Source organism: Pteronotus mesoamericanus, unplaced genomic scaffold (genome assembly GCF_021234165.1).
Source record: "Pteronotus mesoamericanus isolate MK-2021 breed Mesoamerican mustached bat unplaced genomic scaffold, CSHL_Meso_final contig_291, whole genome shotgun sequence".
Classification (NCBI taxonomy): Eukaryota; Metazoa; Chordata; class Mammalia; order Chiroptera; family Mormoopidae; genus Pteronotus; species Pteronotus mesoamericanus.
In genome coordinates, this window is record NW_026555124.1 from 486,707 (window position 1) to 509,407 (window position 22,701).

At 38.8% G+C, this 22,701-nt stretch overlaps 1 protein-coding gene across 5 annotated transcripts in view; it reads left to right on the forward strand.

The window, feature by feature from the left end:
- Nucleotides 1–22,701, forward strand: part of PUS10 (pseudouridine synthase 10) — a 59,113-nt gene that overhangs the window by 31,728 nt on the left and 4,684 nt on the right. For all 5 annotated transcript variants that reach the window (XM_054575412.1, XM_054575408.1, XM_054575409.1 and 2 more), the window contains exons 7-16: nt 979–1,040; nt 1,337–1,382; nt 3,521–3,585; nt 4,940–5,025; nt 6,082–6,207; nt 13,713–13,769; nt 14,610–14,686; nt 14,780–14,835; nt 15,847–15,964; nt 20,305–20,447. In XM_054575412.1, coding sequence (XP_054431387.1) covers nt 979–1,040; nt 1,337–1,382; nt 3,521–3,585; nt 4,940–5,025; nt 6,082–6,207; nt 13,713–13,769; nt 14,610–14,686; nt 14,780–14,835; nt 15,847–15,964; nt 20,305–20,447 — 836 coding nt within the window. The remainder of the gene's footprint in view (nt 1–978; nt 1,041–1,336; nt 1,383–3,520; nt 3,586–4,939; nt 5,026–6,081; nt 6,208–13,712; nt 13,770–14,609; nt 14,687–14,779; nt 14,836–15,846; nt 15,965–20,304; nt 20,448–22,701) is intronic.

Sequence of the window (22,701 nt, forward strand, 5' to 3'; positions counted from 1 at the left end):
ACTATTCACCGTTATGATTCCAGGGTAGCTATTAGGCTTGCTGACAATTTAATGCAATCAGTAAACACAGTACTCAATGAAAAAGATTGTTGTTACATGGTATGACATTCCTATCTTTTTCTCACTGTGGAATTTTATATATTCTTTGTGGAAGTCAATGTACAAGAGTATGAAATGAAATTGTGCTTCTTTATGTACAAGGATGTTTATTTTAGGATTTTTAACAATAGAAAAATTTACTACAACTAAAATATCCAATAGTCCCCAGAGTTGAAAACATGTCCATCACCTAATATTCACTGAAGAAAGCAATTATCCAAAAATATGTTTAAAATTCCAAAAAGTATATACTGTACACTTATGTTTATATTCATAAAAAGAGCTTGAAGGAAACATGCCAAACTGTTACTAGTTCTTCTCCCTCAGTTGAGTGGGATTGAAAATCCACCCTGTATTTGATTGTTTTATAATTTGTATGTATTGCTTTTGTAAAAAGAAAAAAACTAAGATCTCTTTTTTAAAACTCAAATTTTTAAGAAGTTTGAGCACTTTATAAAAGCCTCATGCAGAGTTTTTAAGCATGTGAATAAAATGGTTTTTGCTTTGCTAATAATTCTAATCATGTAGTATTGACTGGAACAATTCAACATTTCTTTTGGTTATCTCTTTCCAATTCCCTGAATTCTCATTCACCTTCATACCTAATTTATATACACGTACAAAAATCATACAAATTTATTTTAAAATTTCTTTTTAACTTGTTTTTTGGTAGGATCACTGGTGATTGAACTTTAGAAGTTAAAAAAAGAAAAAAAGATGATTTCCTTTTCAGCTGCTTTGTGAAATAGTAGTATTTCCAGTTTTTCTTGCCACTCTTTTTCTGAGCCAATCTTTGAGAGTTAATTTCAATTTCCATTCATAAGTTGTTAGATGTTGGTTTCCTTTTGCTCATATTTAAACTGTCTTTATAATTTTTAGAGCCTGTTTGAAGTGAGTGTGGTCTTTGCTCACCCAGAAACAGTTGAGGATTGCCACTTCCTGTAAGTTGCAACGTAAACAACGATGTCGATTGTGTAACATTGTTAATGCTTTTTGGCTTTCATGAAAATAGTATTGCTCCTCTTTCTAATCAGTGTATCTGAACTTGTCATGTCTTAGTAGGTTTAAAATGTACTAACATAAAGGTCTAGGCAAACTAATGCAATTTGTATAGGGAATTATTTTGTCTACTCCTGATATCCTGTGTTTAGCATACATGTTGTATGAAATATATTTGAATTATATCCATCCCCCCAAAAACTTATTAACCTTTTATATTAACTTGAATTTTACTTAGACGTGCAATATGTCCAGATTGTTTCAAGCCAGCCAAAAACAAACAGGTAAGGATTCCTGGTTCTTATTCTTCAGTGAGTTTTTTCTGAGCTGAATATTCAAACTAACAACAACAAAAAAAGGTTTGCATTAGTAATGTGGCAATCTATTCAGAATCAGTCTTTAAATCGTTCCATTTTCTACATTTGTTTCTATTTTTTTCAACTCTCAACACCTTTGCCTCTGGCTGGAAAGTTGGAATATGCGGTCATTCTCATGTGTTTGTGTCACTGTCTGGGTTGTTGCTCTGGTGGTGAATTTAAAACCCGGGTTTCAGTGATGTTTCTGTTACCCATTTGGGAAAATTTGACATTTAGATTTTAATTCCCAAAATTATATCATCTGGAAAAGTCTGTGGTAAGTTCAACAGCATTCCAGACTTTTATCTAATAACCATTTTCTAGCAATAGGTATTTTAAAAATTATTTTATTATTATTTTTTTACTTAGAATTGGTAAAGCCTATTTCAAGCTACATGTGCAAAAGGGGCATATTATTCAAACTCCCCTTTACTGTCTGATGTGAGCTGGTCTTCACGTTAATAAGTGAATTAGTTGGCATTCACTTTTAACTTCTATTATGACAGGACAGAATGGTATGGCATGATATTGGCAAGCTTTCATGTTCCAGTTACTTGGCTGGTTTTGCACAGGCTCAGGCATTCCTAAATTATTGACATCCATTTCACTGTTCTGGTTGTTAAAAAGAATGTAAGTTTATTGTCAGAGAGACTTCATTTGGTCTTCCTCTTGCTTTGAATAATTACTGGGCCTTTTAGAACTGGTTGAGGGGCAGGGAGGAGGTGTTGTAACATTTGCTCAATGCCCTGTGCAGAAATAATTAGAAATGAAACCAAGCCTAAAGCAGTGCTTTCCTCCTTGTCTCACATCTTGGGTATACCTAGAACATGACCATGTTTGTTCAGCACCCTGCGATTCACAGATGAAGTTGCTCTAAGCTGAAAGCAGCAGGCCTGGGGGCTCCCACTGTCCCAAGCCCTGCTCCTCAGCCCTTATGAACTACAGGAACTGATATCTTGGCACAACTGAAGCTTATTGCTTTGCTATACCACTTGAGAATGACATGTAAACCAGGTTTATATTGAAGACCTAGGTTTATTTTTTTGTTATCTTTGAGGAAGTATACACACGCCGGCATCAAATAACAGGATAAGGGAATTTTTGCCAAAGCATCAGAGACACCACACCACTTGGCCAGTAGGTATTGCATAGTCTTAACTGTAGTTTTCCTGTCTTATGATTTAGAGTAAGTTGAATGACCGTTTGAGATTCTTTCAGGCCTAATATTTCCTATCTGATCAAACAGGCATTTAATTTTCAGTTCTAACTCTATGATACCCTGGGGTTCCCCGGAATGTGGTTTAGAAAATCATTGCCTTGATGATACACTGTGGAGATGTCTGCATTGTGCCCCTTTTCAGTCGAGTGTGATTTCTCATAACAGAAGAAATAATTGTGATTTGTCACAAAAAGTAAACCATGTATATATGCACTGATTAGTTATAGTATGTGTACCATATGATTGGCTTTTCTTCATTTAAAAACCCCTAAGCGGGACATTTGTTGTAGATGCTTCTCTAGTCAGTATCATGGATTTGTTCACTTGGTGGCTGGCGAGTGAAGCTGAGTTGCTAGATGCCAGGATAGGCTGGTTGGCTGTGTTCTATCCTTTCCCCCAGCAGCCAACTCCTAAATTACATACTGTGGCCCCTGAAGGGAGGTAGAGGAGAAAAGGCAGATGAATCGATCTGAATTCCTTTTGAGGTCTGGGAAGAGCTACTCAGAGCACGGTCTTGCAATGTCATCATTTTTGTTTTTGAAAAACGCCACATTTTGAGGGGAGTGGGGCAGTGCAGTGAAGAAGACGCATTCCGCCAGGTCTGCCTGGGGTTGCAGCATAGACTAGATTGAAGGGAAGGGGTGTAGGAGGAGCAGACCAATTGCAGAACTGATGGTATGAACACTTAGGTTTTACTTATTTTATTGAAGTTATTATGTATTTCTCCCTTTTAAGTATGGTTTAAAATAGTATACCGTAATTTCTCCAACCATGTTCTTTGTTTCACCGCTCATGTTTTCTTGTCTAGGTGATAAAATGTCTTTTCTTTTCATTTTACCCTATATAGTCAGTATTCACTAGAATGGCAGTTATGAAAGCTTTGAATAAGATAAAAGAAGAGGATTTCCGCAAGTAAGTAGAAGTATAGCAACAAGGAAGCATCGTGGAATTTTAGAATAAAGGGAATGTCAGTGATAGTTTGAGTTATCTAAGACAAGACTGGATGTGTTTCAGGGACCAGGATTGTGCCTTAGTTATCATTATTCCTCAACTCCTGGCTCAGTATCTGGCATGCAGTGGTATTCAATAAATGTTTGTCAAATAAATTTGAATTTAGGAAACAAGTCCAACTTATTTATCTTTTAGAAGAGGATATGTGGTTCAAAGAGGGAGTTGACTTGCTTAAGATTTCAACTGGGTAACAGAGAGCATTGAATTTTGAGCCAGGTTTCCTGATTCTCCAGCCCAAACTCTGCATTTTGTAGTACTATCCATCACCAGGAGAGGGAGAGAAAGGCTCAGGAGTTTCACACTTGTTAAAATATGCTGAAATAGACTAAGTTTTATATTTTAATTCTCAGTGTGTTTTATTTAGTAAAAACATTATCATAGTTATTCTTCTAGAATATCCTTGAATAAATGTCAAGTGATGATGTTTATGAAGAAGGTTTTATATATTTTAGACTCAAAATGAGTCACAGAATGGAAATATTTTTATTAAATTTTAGAAAGTAAAGACACTTGTCTACAAGCAGTAGTTCCTGAGTTCCTAAGTGATTTATTTGTTGATATATCTTGGGAAACTGTGTGAAATTTTCAAGCCAAGCATTTTGCATTAAGTCCACATCTAGTCATTTACAGTCCTTGGCTTTGGAAGTTCCCAGAGGGTAGACAGAGAATAAAGCCATATATTGCTCTTCTCTGTCCTAAGATGAAGTTTCTTAGCTAAAAGGTCAGTGTGTGCCACATTTCACCTTTTCCTGCTGTTTGGTCTGATTCCCAAGGTCATAGTTGATAAGAGAAGAGAAAAAAAAGAGAGAAAAATGGTGGAGTACCCACCCCTCAGGTGGGACTAATGTGATCAATCTCACTGCACACCAGCTTTAACCAGATGATTGAGGAGTTTTGTAAGCAAGTGTTCATGGACAGCAAAATGGCTAAAGAACCTGGAGAGGCTTCTACTTCGTGTATATGGATTTTTCTCAGAAGTCTCAGGGTTATTGGAAATTATCATCTGGGAACGTGAGTCCTCCTAGGAATGAAAGGTAGTAGTAAATCAGAGCCCTGATTTACTTAGTGCCACACTCATGTATTAAAAGTGGTACTCTAGGGGCCTAAAAGACCCTTATGGTTGCTAAACTTAGGGAGAGGCTTAGTCCTTGAGAGACTCAGGCCCTGTGTCTGGGGCAATGATATTCATTGTAGTTATATGGTTCAATATCATGTCTGGAATATAGTAGCTGTAAAATTTATTTTGTTTTTGCAGGCAGTTTCCTTGTCCTCCAAACTCACCAAAGGCTGTATGCACTGTTCTTGAAATTGAATGTGCTCATGGTGCTGTTTTTGTGGCTGGTAAAATTTTTAGTCTAGAATATACTTATACTGTCAACTTACTCTCCTTTCTGAAAAACTTAACTGACTCCTCCTCTCTTTCCTTCTTATTGTTGTTATTAGGTTCTGGTTAGTCAACTCTTTGAGAGCTAGAACTGATAGCCAAGCTTCCTTCAGATCGTATAGGCATTCTGAAGGTCACTTGGGAGATCTGTTATTTAAAATGCCATGTCAAAGGGAAATGACACTTCCTAGGTTTTAATAGTTTCCATCAAAGGTGGCCAGTTGGAAATATGAGTAGATGTTAAGACTCAAAACTCATAAGGAGAAACAGCCTTGGAAAGGATTTTTTAAATATAATATGAAAGCAAACTTGAAAATATAATTTTATTATCTGCAAAATGACTAAACACTGGCTTCTGCCTGAAAAACAAAAATTGTTGTATTGGCTTTCCCAAGGGGTTATCTAGCAGACAGTTTTGTTTTGAAAGCTACAGCTGTTGTATAGTAATAGCTGAAATGAAATTTATCTTTAGTATTGAATGAAATAGGGTAATGAAAGCTAACTGCCTCAGGGTGGCTTTGTTCATAAAGCAATTAGTCATATTCTGTTAGCGTGGGTTTTTTTTTTAATTACAAAAACTTCAAAATTTCCTGTATTTGAATTCTTTGGAATGCATTATCACCAATGACTATTACAGTGAAAGTATTATAATCATGTGTAAAAGAAGTAGTTGCTCTTTTTTAAAAAATATTATCCTTGGTGTGTACTGTAGTATTATAACTTGTTCAGTCAGACTCTGAGATTAATAAATATAGTGAGGATTCCTTTAGAACTCATTTAATGATTCATATCATGGCTTTAGTCATATCTTCTATTGGTTCCTTAAATATTATCACATAACTATGTATATGGATATGTGTTGGCTCCCCAGATTAGATCATAAGTTAGTTGAAGACTAAGACTTGTTTAATATCATAGGATATTGGCACTCAGTAAATAGCTGTTGCTTTTCTTTTTATCCCATTGTGTGACTCACCTCATTTCATCTAGCCTACCGTGTATTTCTCTGGCAGGGAGATACAATAAATACTCCAGGAACCTACCACAAACTCCTTGGATAATTGATGGAGAAAGGAAGCTGGAATCTTCAGTGGAAGAATTAATTTCAGATCATCTTTTGACAGTATTCAAAGCAGAGAGTAAGTGTTAAATTATTCATGTTTTAAATACATTGTCATTGATGGATAGATTTGTTGGGGGTGGCAGGGAAGACTTCTGTGTTTTGTAAATCACTACCAAGTCTGGGCCCCTTGCCTGGCAGTTTCCTATAAAAAGGGACTGCTGTGTCTTGAGCTTTTCCAACTGCGGCTGGATTTGAGCCAAGGTGCCCAAGGATTTCTTTTGTTTTTCAAAACGATTGCTCTTTCCTGGGAAAATTCAGGACAATCGAAACTACTTTAAAAGAATGCACTTAAGCTCCGACCTCAGGGCACCTCTGCCTTGACCTCTGTTGGGGAATATGAGGAAATTAAAGTACAGCTTACACATTCAGTGCTTGGCAAATGCCTGGCTTCCATCACAGCCATTAAAATGTCCTGGGATGAAATTTGAAGCCCAGAGAAAAGAAACCAACAGCTACCATTTTACAAAGACTTAATGGGAGTTGTGTTGTAGTTTAATTTCATAGGTATTCATGAGCCCAGGTTTGTGGGATGAATCAGATCCTGTCAGGTTTATGCTTCTTTTGTCTCAATAGGCCTATTAGGTCAAAGGCAGCATAAAGCCTCATGATTTCACCTAGGATTAGACTAGAGGAAAGGGGCTAGTATTTCAACCACAGGAAATCATGTTGTATGTCAGGAAAAACTGTAGGCAGTGAAGAAATAAATCACTCTTGAAATAGGTTTCCTAAAATAATCAGAACACCTTTTTTGAGGGATCAACTAGACATCCTTCCTTCTCTGAAAAACCTTAAGACAAGCTTGCTTTAGGAATGGCAGGCAGGTGACTGAGGTGAGGTGTGGCTGCCCCTTGGCCCCCCCTTTTTTTTTTAATAAAATTTATTTTTAGAGAGAGGAGAAGGGAGGGAGAAAGAGAGGGAGAGAACCATTAGATCAGGTGCCTCTTGCGCGGGCCTCAGCCAGGAACTGGGCCACACCCAGGCATGTGGCCTGACTGTGGCAGGTGACCTTTTGCTTTGTGGGATGATGCTCAACCAACTGAGCCATGAAGGTCAGGGCAGCCCTCTTTTTAAGGGTCTTTAGAAATTGTTTACTGAATGAAGAAGAAAGTAACCTAGCAACCTAGTATTTTCCAACACCTCAGCAGTAAAGACTCTGGGCTATTGCCATGAGCTATTATCTGCTTAACCTCATTATCTTATAAGACTTATCCAAGTTATGAAGAAGTGAAAATAAAGCTTTGCCCAAAAAGTCTCTTTCAAATTCTCCTTGGGGCCACCTTACTCCCTGTAAGAAGATTCAGGAACCTTTGAGTTCTGATTATTTGGGTCCCAAGGAAGCCCTCATGATGAAGAGGGCTACTGAGGGGCTCTGAAACAGCTGTGTGTTTCACCCTTGCTATCTTTCAGGAAGGTGGTTCGTTATCATTTTCCATCTGAGGGGGAAAAATTGTCCCCAGACTGAAAATAAGTAAAACTGTGTTAGCATATGCTGAGGAAATTTATTGAGAGCCACTTCAGAAAAAGGAGAGCCCTGGCAGGTATGGCTCAGTGGACTGAGAGTCAGCCTGTGAACCAAAAGGTCACCAGCAGGGGCGTGCAAGAGGCAACATGCAACTTACTGATGTTTCTCTCCCTCTCTTTCTCCCTCCCTTCCCCACTCTCTAAAAATAAATAAAATCTTTTTTTTTTTTTTAAAGAATGCACTAAGGTATTTTTTAAAAAAGAAAGGGGAAAGCAGAGACCTCTGGGCCTCTGTGTTCGTTGGCTTCTTCTTGGGATAAAACCTTGTTGTTTGAAATGCCTGATAAATAGCATCAATTTGCTAAACTGGTGCTTCTCAGATAGATTACTTGTTATTTCTGTGGTTCCCATCTGACAGCCCAGGGAAGATGGTTCTGACTGTTGTACCTCTAAGTCTTACAGCTCTATGACAATAAATAAGCATTGCATGAAGCAGCCTGGCTACTTACAGAAAGGTTCCTTCCCCTAAATGAGAGATACCAACTTGTTTTTCAGACACTTCATACCGGCACGTCACTTTATGTACTTGCTAATTCCATGGTTAATGAGTAATAAACTTTGACACATTGTCAAAATCAATGAGTCTAAGAAATTTTCCCCTAATACACTTATTACATCACTCATTGAATAAATATTTGTCATGTCAAGTCCCTGCTGAAAACTGGCCAATGACTAGCTACAGGATAAAGTCCAAACCACTTAACATGACGTTCTAAGGACTTCATCATCTGGCCTCTGCCGATCTTTCAGTCCCATTGTCTGCCCATGGCTGTGAGGCCCCTGCAGACTAGCTGAACCACCTATATGGTTCTGGATCATTCTTACCCTTGGTTCTGTATTTGTTTCGAATCATCCGTTTCTTTGGGCAGAAGGCTCAAAGAACGCACAGGATCTAGAAAACTCAACCAAATTTTAAACTGAACTAAGTTAAGCTTGTGTTTCCTAAATGGCAGTGGCTCCTTTTCCCTTTTTTTGTCTGCTGTTATTCATACTTGCATACAAATAAAATTTTGAAGTTTGCCTCAAAAATATTTCTCAGTGTAGGGTCCAAATGTGAAACATTTTTCTAAAAGATATACTCTTTCTTCCTTTGTCTATTGACTCTAGTGTTTCTCTGGACTTCTCAAGAGCCTGGCTTTCTGTTCCTCATTCTTATTGATGGGCTGGAAATTGTGGGAAGTTTTATAGGCTGATTTATGAGTTTGAGATTTAGCAATCACTGCTCGACCCATCTCTGTGTCCCGTTCATTCCCTCCGCTCCCACCTGTTGCAGGTTACGGTCAGGTCACTGTGGATTCCCTGGTTCCCTGAAGTTATGGCTCGTTTGGAGATGGAGGTGAACAGGTAGAAGACAAATCATAGCCCCAGGGAGTCAGTATTTTTCAGCTTCCCAGATGCCACTTTGAACTTCCCGTTTAGCTCTCCATCTCTAGTTAGTGCTACTCTTGAGTGTGTTGACTCTGGCTGAAAGGACTGATATTGTGGGTTTATTAACAGCTTGACAGTGGAACGTAAATGTGGGTTGGAGGGTTCTTTGGGACTTCTTGGGCCATAGAATCCTACTCCCTGCCTAGATTCTTCATCTGGAGAAGAGCCTGACCTTGTGCCCCACATGGCTGCCCACTTGGCCAGTCCTCAGGAATAATTCAGCATTGCTTACCCAGACTTAAGAGCTTAACTAGCAGCTTTAATTCTAGACCAACCTTGGATATCTATTGTTTAACCAGTCCTGGGTTGCTTCTCTCTGCGAGACCCACAGTTTTGGGCCCTGTGGGACCCACAGAAAGGAGCCCACCTTACCGTGGCAGTGTGTGACACACTACAGTTCGGAGCCTATGTTTCCTACAAAGGAGGGCTAGTCTTGACTATAGTTGTCATAGTACTTTTAAAGCCTTTTAGCCTTCCTTTTTCTAAAATATACATGGGACTCTTTCCTGGGAGAAAAATGGCCATCAAAATGGTATTCACCTTCCTTCTGCCTTTCCCATCTGTTCTTCCCAGAAGTCTTGTTCTTCCTTATCGTGTGCTTTCTGAAATGGCTGGACTATTGAGGAAATAAATACAAACCTCATAGCTTATATTGCAGTTGTGCTCTAAGTGCAGGAATGTTCCTGTACTTTTCCTGCCCTAGTCCTCCCCACCCACTATGTCATAGTCCATATCCCTATAGAAATAGAAGCTCTGTGAGGATAGGAACTATGTACTTCTTGTTTGCCTTTGTCTTCCCATCATCAGTACAGTGTCTTGCACACACATCCTGTAGATTGCTCCTGACTGAAAAGAATCAGGGTCTGAGCCTGAGTTCTAGCCTTCAAGCTCTGTGTTCAGAGACCTTAAACTCTACCACTGCAATGACTGACCAGGCTTCCCCAGATCCAAATCCTTGGTCCAAGAAGGTTGGTCTTACTTTCCACATGGGCATGACTCTGAGCATTTTTGGTTCCTTTGTGGTGATGCATTTTGGATGGTGGTTAAGAAACTCTGAGGGGACTTCTGGTCAAGATGGCGGCATAGGCAGACATGGCTCACCTCTTTGTACAGCCACATCAAAAATTACAACTAAAGTGTAGAACAGCCATCATTCAGAACTGTCAGAAATCAAGTTGAATGGAAGTGTGACAACTACACAATTAAAGAAACCACATCCATCCAGACTGGTAGGAGGGGAGTAGAAGGGGAATGGGCTGGTCCCTTACCTGTGTGTGGTGGATAAAGATTGGGGAGGGATACCTTCAGAGTGATGAGTCCCAGCCCCACACCAGGCCCCCCAACCGAGAGTTCCGGTGCAAGGAAGATAAGTCCCCACAACTTCTGGCTGCATAAACCAGCAGGGATTGAGTCAGTGGAAGAAACTGCTACAGCCCCAAGCAGTTCTTCTTAAACAGCCCACTCGTGGACTGATCTACTGAGAATCACTCTCTCTGAGCTTTAGCAGTGGGGTAGCAGCTTGAAAGGTACCAGTGACATACTGGGAGAAACTGAAGTATCTAGCATCAAGGCAAGAAAAGGCCATTGTCCCTTTTCTAAACCCTTCCTCCACAGAGCTGGCAAACTGGTGCCATATCTGAGACTCCATCAACGTGCCTAACACTGTTTACCCCTCCTTGGAGATCCCCAGAAACTCCTTCCCCCCAACTTACAGGCCTACCCAAGCCACTTTTCCAAATGAATGGCTGATTTTGGTTCATGTTTCATAACTTTCAGATCTTTTCAAACAAGCAACAGCTGGCTTCAGTGAGCCCCAGGCTCTGGCACTAGCAGCAGCCAGCCTAGATTCACAGCTTGGCTTCACCTGGGAATCTCCAAGGCCAGCACAAGTAGCAACCCTCTTACATTCCTTTATAGCTTAGGCAGGGTGGCCCTGGACAAAACAGAGGTAGGGGCTGACCTTGGCCTGCACCACCCAGGAAACCCCAGGGCCAGCGCACCCGGTGGACAGCTACAGACCATGTTGGAGCACCACCACCCTGCCCCTGCACAGCTGATCCTCCATGGATAGCAAAGGTCATAGCCAGTCCTTGAAGCCAACAGGCCTAGGGAAATCCCTCCCATTGATCTGCCAACAGCAACCAAGGCTCAACTACAAGAGGAGGGTGTACTCAGCCCACAAGAAGGGCTCACCTCGAGTACCCAGCTTCGGTGAAAGGGAGGGCTGTGCCACTGGACCATACAGTACTCGCGATACATTAGGCCACACTACCAAGACACTGAGTAAAAGCAGCTCTACCTAATACATAGAAACAAACACAGAGTGGTTGCCAAAACAAGAAGCAAAAGAAACATGGCCCAAATGAAAGAACAGATCAAAACTCCAGAAAAAGAGCTAAACGAAATGGAGATAAGCAATCTATAAGATGCAGAGTTTAAAATACTGATTTTAAGGATCCTCAAGGGACTTCGTGAGGACCTCAACAGCGTAAAAAAGATCCAGTCAGAAACAAAGGATATACTAATTGAAATAAAGAACAATTTACAGGGAAACAACAGTGGAGTGAATGAAGCCAAGAATCAAATCAATGATTTAGAACATAAGGAAGCAAAAAGCAACCAATCAGAACAAGAATAAAAGAGAATCCAAAAAAAATGAGGATAGTATAAGCAGCCTCTGGGACAACTTAAAATATTCCAACATTTGCATCCTAGGGGGGCCAGAAGGAGAAGAGAAAGAGCAAAAATTGGAACTCTATTCGAAAAAATAATGAAAGAAAACTTTCCTAATTTGGTGAAGGAAATAGGCATGGAATCCAGGAAGCACAGAGTCCCAAATGAGATGGATGCCAACAGGCTCACTCCAGGACACATCATAATTAACATGCCAAAGATTAAAGATAAACAGAATCTTAAAAGCAGCAAGAGAAAAGAAGTTACTTACCTACAGGGGCATTCCCATAAGACTGTCAGCTGATTTCTCAAAAGAAACTTTGCAGCCTAGAAGGGATTGGCAATAAATATTCAAAGTCATGAAAAGCAGGGACCTACAGCTAAGATTGTTCTACCCAGCAAAGCTATCATTTAGAATCAGAAAGCAGATAAAGAGCTTCCCAGACAAGAAAACACTAAAGGAGTTCATTGTCACCAAATCATCATTATATGAAATGTTAAAGGGACTTACTTAAGAAAAAGAAGATCAAAACTATGAACAACAAAATGGCAAAAAAATACAAATCTATCAACAATTGAATCTAAAAAACCAACTAAGTGAAGAAGAACAGAGATAGAATCATGGATATGGAGAGCATTTTGATGGTTTCCAGATGAGAGGGGGATGTAGGGGAATGGGTAAAGAGGTGAGGGGATTAAAAAGTATAAATAAATAGTTACGGAATAGTCATGGGGATGTGAAGTACCGTGTAGGAAATGGAGTAGCCAAAGAACTTATACGCATGACCCCTGGGCATGAACAATGGTAGGGGGATTGCCTGAGGGAGGGAGTAGGGGGTGCTACGTGGACAGGGGACAAAGGAGAAAAAATAAGGACAAGTATAAGAGCATAATTGATAAAATATAATTTAAAAAGAGGAAAGAAATAAACTGGAACCAGACTGCCTGGTTCAAATCCTGACCTTACCACCTATCAGTGATATAATCTTAGATAAGTTACTTATCTTGTCTCTGTCTCACCTTATAAGTAAAATGGAGATAATTAATGAAGGTAGTTCCTATGTCAGAGTGTTAAGATGTATGAAGTATTTAGAATAATGCTTCTCATGATAATGTTGGCTATGGTGACGATGATGATGAAATCATCAGTTCTGTATCTAAGAAAGCTGTCATGTGACACTGCCCCCCTTTTTTTAAACCACTTCCTATTCCAATATTTGCTGCTTTTAGTCTATGATAACCCATCTGTCTGAGAATGGACACTAGCTTTGTCATGTTTCCAGCTTCAGTTTGCTTATATAGTGAATTTACTTTTAGAGTCATGCATTTCCCTCTTCCTTTTCCTTCATAGAGTTTAATTCTCAAATAAATATTTTTGTTTTGTTTTAAGGAAAAGAAGGAAGTAGATGATAGATTTTTCACCGTAAGCTTGTGGCCAGGGTGGTGTGGGGCCTTCCTCCAAACTGTGCTCAGCTTTTGGCTTTTCTGTGGGACGGTGGTGTGGGATGATAGTTAAGGTCTGGCCTTGACATTAGAAACACAGAGCTCTGCCATTTAATCTTGTCACCTTGAGAAAAGTACTTAACCTTTCAGAAGCTTTTTTTTTTTTTTTAATACCTATGTCACCAGATAAAAGTAAATGAAATAATGTATGAAAAATTTTTAGCTCAGTACCTGGCATAAATTAAATGTTCAATAAATGGTGTTTATTATTATTACTGCTGTTTTTAGGAGAGAGTGGAATTGGAGGTGGGATGATGACTATCCTTTGTGATTCTCCTATCAACTGTTCAAGACAAATTGGGTTTTTTGGGGAATGTTCCTCCAGGCCTAAGGGGGGGAATGAAAGTCTAAGAATTATTATTTCTCTGATTTTTTTTCTTTATTTGTTTTCCAAAGGTTTTAATTTTTCATCCTCTGGAAGAGAAGATGTTGATGTGAGAACATTAGGAAATGGTAAGATTGCAACAGCATCACTCTACTAGAACTAACTTTGAGATTATCATCCTTTCAGACGGTAGTCACGTTCTCAAAACCAAAGTGGGCAGAGCTCAGCGCTTCTCTCCAAGTGAGAAAGCTTTGTGTATTATGGTGCTACCTTTATAATTATGTGATTGTTATGTTTTATAGGAATCATTTCTTCAGAGGCCGTTTTTATTTCATGCCTGTAGGTTACAAGGGACTTATGTGCATTAACACGGAGGTGCCTGATTTTTTCCAAAAGTTTGATTATTAATTATTTCATTTAATACCATTTCAGCAGGATCAGTACCGTTTTTAAAATGCACTTCATTTAAAAAAGCGATTCTGCTCTTTTAGCCCTCATTTCTCTCATTTTACATTGTTGCATTACAAGAAAAGTGAGAGAGTTAATCTTGAGCAATTGAGATTTATAGTCCCTTCCTGTCATGGAATCACAGCTTTTCTGTTTCACTAGTGGATTAGGCTGGGAGGATGGATTTCAACTTGCTACACCTGGGCATCACTGCGTGTGACATTACACTAGAGTAACCAAGTCAATTAGCGGTTGTTTAGAGTTTATTTTGTAATTAACACAGGCTTGTTCATGGACGTTTGGGAAAGCAGCCACTTTCACATATTGCCTGTACTGAGGTTTAGCAGCCCCAAGAAAGTCCCTTGATTCTTTTCACACATCCTTCCCTCCCCCAGATGCAGCTAAACTTTCAGTCCTCTAGAGCTCAACTGGTTTTTTCACACCTCCTAACCCTCTTGCATTAGCCCGAATGTTAACTCCATCAACACGTTTCTGTTTCACGGCGGGGTGTGTGCTGCCAGGAAGGCCCTTTGCAATTGAGCTGGTGAATCCTCATAGAGTACATTTCACTTCACAAGAAATTAAGGAACTTCAGCAGGTAAACCACTTCATGACATGGCAATCGTCCTGTTTCTGCAGCTCTGTTACTGACTGAGAGTTGCTAATTGTTTTTCTTTTTCTGCTACTACAGAAAATTAATAACTCATCTAACAAAATCCAAGTCCGTGACTTGCAGCTTGTCACAAGGTAAGGGTAGGCTCGCTGGAGATAATTTCAAAAGGGAAGTTTCAGTTGTAGGTCATGTATCTGATAAGGGAATTATATTCAGGATATATAGAGAACTTTTACAACTCAATTATAAGAGAACAACCAATTCATAATAAAGAGATGGTTTAAGTGGACCTGCCTCCAAAGAAGATATATGAATAAACCAATGAATTCACTTAAAAATGCTTAATACCATTAATAATTAGGGAAATGCAAATGAAAACCAGAAGATCCAACTTCACACTCACTAGGATGGCTATAATCAAAAAGATGGAAAATAGCAAATGTTGGCAAGAATGTGGGGAAATTGGGACATTCCTACATTGCTATGGGACTGTAAGTGTGGCCAGTTTGGAAAACAGTTTGGCAGTGTCTCCAAAGGTTAACATATGACCCAGCAATTCTACTTCTAGATATATATCCAAGATGAATGAAAATGTACATCTACACAAAAAATCTACATGGAGGTTCATGGTAGTGTCATTCAAAATAGCAAAAAAAGTCCATGGATAAACAAAATGTGGTATATCCACAATACAATGGACTACTATTCAGTAATAAAAAGGAATTAAGAAAAAAAAGAAGGAATGAAATACTAATACATGCTTTAATATGATGAACCTTCAAAACATTACGAGGTGAAAGAAGCCCGACACCAAACACTACCTATTGTTCAGAGTAGGGAAACCTGCAGAGATAGAAAGTCAATCAATGGTTGCCAAGGGCTAGGGAAATGGAGGATGGAAAGTGACTATAAATAGATGTGGAGTTTCTTTTGGGGGTGATTAAAGTATTCTAAAATGAAACTGTGGTGATAGCTGCACAACTCTGTAAACTAAAAAAATCACTGAATTGTACAGTTAAAATAGGAGGGAAATTGTATGTGAACTGTATCTCAATAGAGCTATTTTTAAAGAAAGGGAAGTTTGGGGCAAGGCTTGTGTGTATTTTATATCTTCAGACAAACTTTGTTTTATTGTTTTTGTTTAGAGAAGCAATAGGACACATGAAAGAAGGTGAAGAAGAAAAGACCAAGACCTATAGTGCCTTAATATGGACAAATAAAGCAATGCAGAAGGAAGACATTGAATTCCTAAATGACATAAAGGTAGTGAAGTGCCCTAATTCTTTTTATTTTATTTTTCTACTGCCTATGAAAGAATCTTTTGTCACCTAGTTTATTGCCAGCAAGTCATAGGGCATGGGTATTGGGAACCATGAAAACTGTTTTTAAGTCCTGGCTCTGCCATTTACTAGTTGAATGAGTGGGCAATTCATCTAACCCGCCTGAGAGGTAGTCTTTATTTTTCTTAAGATTTTATTTATTTATTTTTAGAGAGAGAGGAAAGGCAGGAGGAAGAGAGGGAGAGAATGATCAGTCAGTTGTCTCTCCTACATGCCCCAACCGGGCCCCAGCCGGACTGAACCTGCAACCCTGGCGTGTGCCCTGACCAGAAATAGAACTGGCCACCTTTCACTTTGTGGGAAGATGCCCAGGCAACTGAGCCACTCTGGTCAGGGCCATCTGAGAGGCAGTCTTGCTAGTGATTAAGAGCCTGCGTCTGAGGACAAATTGCTAGGGTATGAATCCTAGATCTGTATTTCTTAATTGTGTGACTTTGGACAAGTTACTTAGCCTCTTCAATTTCTCCATCTATAAAATTAGAAGAATTAAATGAGTTTAGTCACATAAATCTCTTAGAACAATACCTGATACATAAAAAACACTTGGTTGTACTACTGTTGTATTTGGCCGTTTGCGCAAAAGAAATATAAAACAGGACTTATCTGACAGAATTGATGCTAAGATTAAGTCCGTACATAAAACATGTTATAAATATATAAAACAGGATAATGTATAGAACATACATTTTTTTGGCACATGCTAGGTTTTCCTTCACATGAGCATGTCATTATACAGGGTCTGCCTGATTGTTTGAATATTTCTTCCCATCTGCCCCCACCTTTTCCTATAAATATAATCTATTTTCAAATGCAAGGAATGGGCATAAATGCGCACAAAAATGTTCATATATAGTTGTCAGAACATTGTTTAAATGGAGAGTATTTTGTAATAATCTAGGTGACCTACTAGAGGGGATTGGTTCAACCTTACAACTCACCTGTATTATGGACTACTATTACTAGCCAGTTGCTAGAAACTACATGGTAGATGAATATTTATTGACAAAGTTGAAAATGTTCCTGACAAATGGTGACAAAAAAAGAACAAGCTATAAGTGTAGAGGATGATACATTGTGACTTAAACACATACACACAGGCGTGTGTGCATACACATATGTATGTCTATGTAGAAAACAAGTTGGCAAAAGATACACCACAAATAGGATTTATACTTATGAAAAGTACAACACCCAATAGAGAAAAATAGACAAAAGATATGAACAAGCAGCTGAAAAAAGAGCAACTTCAGATGGCCACGAATCATTTGAAAAGATGTTCCACCTCCAGTTTGAAGTAGCAATCAAGCCATCACTTTATTCCTCTGAGATCAATAACATCTATTGGTTGGAGCAGAGGAGAAGGTTGCATACATTCAATAGAAATGTAAGGTGTTTCAGCCTTTTAGGAAAACAATGTGTCTATGACGATTAAAAATTATAAATACACTGGTCTTCTACCCATCACTTACACTACCTGCAGTCTGTCCTGAAGAAATAAAACCCCAGCGCATAAAGATATATGTGCAAGAATGTTTATTGGCTTTGCTCAAAGTAGCAAAATCAACAATAACAAACTGGAAACAAAATGGATTTCCTTTAATAAAGAAATGGTAGAACAAGTTGTAGTATGATACAACTGTTCAAAAAACCTAAAATAAGGAGATAAAGGTAGGTCTACATGACTTGCAGGAGCACCCATGACATTTATGAGAAAAAAAGTGAAGTGCAGAATAATGTTTAGAGTGAGTGTTTTGGTGCAAACATACACCTGCTTTTAGAAGTTCATCCATAAAACGAGGGATGGACTAGCAGGGGTGTCCAACCTTTCGGCCTCTCTGGGCCACACTGGTAGAAGAAGAGTTGTCTTGGGCCACACGTTAAATACACAAATACTAATGAAAACTGATGAGCAAAAAAAAGGTTCTAAGTAAATTTGGGATCTTGTTTTGGGCTGCATTCCTAGCCTCCTGGGCCGCCTGTGGCCTGCACGCCGCAGGTTGGACACCCCTGGTAGATTATTCCCAGTGACCCTTCAGTTCTTAGGTTCTGTGATTCTGTATCTAATGCCTTTTGGCCCTATTATCTAGGGACCTTAGAATGACAGCTATACTATAGATAGATATTTTTAAAATTGCAAACCAATTTTTAAACCTCTATTTTATTGCATATGTACAAGTCATTCAGAAAGCTTTGGGGAAAATAAACTTATTTTAAAAATAGGTTCAGAGTTTGGGGGTAGCTGTAGAGGTAATTCAGAAATAGTGCTGAAAGATGGGTTTTATAGGTACAGCCTAAGTAGCAAAAGGGTCTATTTTAATGGTCTACAACCCAAGTGGACTGTTGAGACCAGACTCTACTTGCCTTCTGGTAATTTTTTAAGTGTTAGAGTTAAAACACTTTTCCAATATTCCTAATGGTAAAATATATATACATCTGAAACATGCCCCATTCTGAGAAAAAGTCACTTCAAATTTATTACTCTTCTCTTCTCTTTTAAGGGTAACCTATTTCCAAGGGGAAAACAATCATTTGTGTGTGTTTATATGTGTTTCTGAAAGTTCAGCAGTATGGGAACATCAGAGTGCAATGTTAGAGTGGATGAATTGGTTTCTTTTTGCCTGCTGAAGGCCATCAGACCATAAAAGACACCTGAGAGTATGCTGATCTGAGTGTTATTTTAGAAGCAGTGGTGGGTCTGCGAGCTCAGTTATTTCTTCTTTTGACTGGCTCATGGGTCAAAGTTCTGGGAGTGACTAGACATAAAGGAAACAGGAGATGAGTACTCCTTAGGTAGTCACCCATTTAAAGGCCAGCTGTTTCTGTGCTCTAAAGTAGAGGCAATATTTTTCCAGACTGCTTAAAAGTTCAGCCTTATCCTTCTTTTGCTCTTATTGGCCAGAGAAAACATTATGAAGAGAGCTTATCTCATCAGAACAAAGTGCTATTAAAGTTGAAGAATTATAGAATCATAAAACCCAGGAGTCAGTCACAGGGGTATGAACTACAGTGTAGGGGAATATAGTCAATAATGTTGTAATAACTATTTATGGTGCCAAGTGGGTAGTAGACTTATTCGGGGATCAATTCATAAGTTATATAAATGTCTAAACACTCTGCTCTACGCCTCACACCAACATAATATTCAATGTCAGCTTTAATTGAGAAAAAAATAAAAATTGCAAAAAACCCCTGTGAATTAGGAGCGGCCATTGACTCACTGCGCCGATAAAGAGCAGTCACGCCATTTCAAGTGCAGTTGTTGTCAGAACTTGTTCTCTATCTCTTGGTAGAGAACTTGATAGAGGGAGGGCCAGACAGAAATCTTTTTTATTACGGCTTCAGGCACTCATGACCATGTAAATTAGAAAGGATTTGTTCCAACAAGAATTGCAGAGGACTGAAAGTTCCTAGGAGCCTACATTTCTGCTTATACCTAATATCTATTTTTAAAACTTGGAACTGGTTTGCCTTTTACAACACTAACTTCTATTTCTTAATTTATATCTTGTGACATAAGAGGAAATCTCTGATTATGAGAAAAAAAGCCTGTTTCCCTAAAAAAATTCTGAATTGTAAAAAGATGTGCAGTATTAATATTCTTAAGTGACTTGAACTGGGCTAACAAATATCAAGAGGTCCTGGTTTATTGCACACACTTACTTGTAATCATCATATTGAAATACTACCCTAGAACCACGATGCAATTGCTAATTTTCCAGATATATCCTTTCATGTAACCAAAAAATAACCCTGTGAGCAGGCATATGGTTCTCTCTAAAACACGCACGCTGCCTATACACACAGGTGATGCTGATATCCCAACTGTCTAAAACCTATTTCTCACTGCAGCCTGAAATCCTTACTATTAGGTTATCTTGTTGGATTAGGAAAAACAGATTAGAACCTGTCTTTTGGAAGAGCTGTTAAAGCAAAGGGCAGGATAGAACTCCAGGGTCCTAATCAATTTGTTAAATACCAGAGCAAAAGAGACACTGGAGAACGTTTACCTCAAAGCCTTTTTTAATGGTGTACTGGTGCTCAGAAAATAAGTAATTATAGACTAGATTATGAGAAGCACCACAGAGTGTGAATCTTAGGGTATATAATTTATTATAGTATTAGCTTTCACCCTGAGAGCGATAGATGATGGGATTCTCTAAAGAAAACCTCTGTGGTGAGCCATGGATGACAAAGGAGGTGCCAAGACAAGCTTCACTGGGCAGCAAAGTTGACTCTGTACGTGTGTATTGTATCCTCCTCCAGGACTTAAAGATAGACCAGAAAACACCTCTCCGGGTCCTTCATCGGAGGCCCCTGGCTGTAAGAACTCGCATCATTCACTCCATGGAGACATGCTATGTGGATGAGCATCATTTCCGCCTCTACCTGAAGACGCAAGCTGGAACGTATCCTTTCAGCTTCCACGCAGCAGTATCTAACCAGAATCCTTTTGGAAGCGTTCATGCTTCCCTAAAAAATATGGGCTCAACTTGATCTAGGAGGGTAGTAGGGAAAGGATGAAGTTGGAGAATATTTTGGGGGGCGGTACGAGTGTTTTTTTCCCCATTAAATTTATATTTTTCAAAATGACATTTTAATCCATGAGGCAGCAGTCAGTTCAATGTGATCTTTAAAATATTTAGTGTCTCACACAATGCCGAACTCCATAGTAAGTACTCAGGAAACACTTTTACTTGATTCATTTGCTGTCTACACATTTTTAAAAAATCCTCACTTGAGGATATTTTGTTGTTGATTTTAGAGAGGAAGGGAGACAGAGAGAAACATCTATTTGTTGCTTCCTGTGTGCACCCTGACCAGGGATTGAACCCACAACCTCGGTATGTGACCTGACTGGGAATTGACCCTGCAACCTTTTGGGGCATGGGAAGATGCTCCAACCAACTGGGCCACCTGGCCAGGACTGTCTTTACGCATTTTACCAGGCACATATTCATGACCACATTTAGGTCCTTTCAGCTTTTCTGAGCATTTGTCCCAGATGATTAAACACTGATAGTAGATGGGAGTGGTCCTACTTTTACATAATGATTTTTATTTGGCCACTGGTCCCCAACAAGAAAATAGGCCAAGGCTGATCACTTCTTGATAACCTACCCTACCTTGCACAGTTTTGTATCAGGTCTGAGTTGCTGGTTAAGAAATATTAGAGAGCTGTCATAGTCTTAGATTTAGTTTGCTTTTCAAAGTTGCTCCTAGTTTTTACCTTTTTCTTGGTTTTATATTTTTTGTGAACCAATAGCACGAATTGACAAAATGCCTTCTAACTAGTATAAAACTAATGATATACTTATGTATATAAGGGGGAGAAATACCAAGTTTTAATCACCAAATAGCATTCGCATTATATATAATTAGCCTGTCTTTCCTTCTCCACCAACCTCCTCACCTCTCTGTCCCCCTGTCCCACCCCAGGAGTGACCAGGATTTCCCCCCTTGAAAACAGGTATAGGTAATTTCTAAAATCTAAATTTTTACCATTTGGAATAAGTGATGGTTTACTTAGACTCTAGTGGGCAGATCTTTGTATCTCTGTTGTTTGGAGCAATCTGCCTATTGTAGATGGAATGTGGATAGGATTTCAAAGAAATTACAGATTTTTCAAAAATTCTTTTTACCTTATCTCAGCTTTAGTTCTGGTATGCCAGGGAGAAATGCAATGTTATTTTAGAGAAGCTATTATCTTTTCAGTCTCACTATAATATTTATTTTTACAGCAAGCCATGTACACAGTACATGTAACCTAAGGCATTAGTCAAGAGAGACTGCTGGGTAAAGCTTTAGATACTATGTGGTTGTACATAGAAGTATGTGAATTTTTCACATATATTGCTCAGTACACTGAACTAGTTTATTTCACTTACACGTCATCCCTCTTGGTATGATTAAGAACCATTCTGGACCTTATAATTGGGTTTTAAGGGGCTTTTTGGTTATCTCCCCTCATCATTGTTACACAGAAGTAGCATAAAGAAAGTGAGAGAAAAAGAATGATAGTTGTTAAGTAATTATCAGTTTAGCAAAGAAGACAGTACTAGATAATTACATGTCTTACGTTTGAGTCAAAACATTTGGTGAAAGTAGAGTGAATAAACTTTCAGAAAGAAGGATGTATCAGCATATTATGGTGTTAATTTTTTTATTCATCATCTGAGGATATTTTTCCTATTCAAATTATATTAATTTTTAATAGATATTATTTATTTATTTTCAGAGAGAGGGCAAGGGAGGAAGAGAGGGAGAGAAACATTGATGTGTGAGAGAAACATCAGTTGGTTGCCTCCCTCACGCCCCTGATCCACAACCCAGCCATGTGCCCTGACTTGGGAATTGAACTGGCAGCCTTTCAGTTCATAGGCCAGTGCTCAGTCCACTGAGCCACACTAGCCAGGGCTATATTAAATTTTTATACTAGGTACTGGTTAATAGACCACAACATAATGGTAAATGAATTTTTACTGAATGCTGGCAAAAACATCTTTCAGATAAAGATTCTCAAGGCTGTAGTAGAGTCCTGTGTAAGGAATGTTTGTATAATCTTATTGATAACTAATTCCAGGATTAGTCATTGACTTCAAAATTTGAAGACCTGTCAGCGAAACATGAAGTTGCCCCTTAAGAAAGGAGAGAGAATTTACT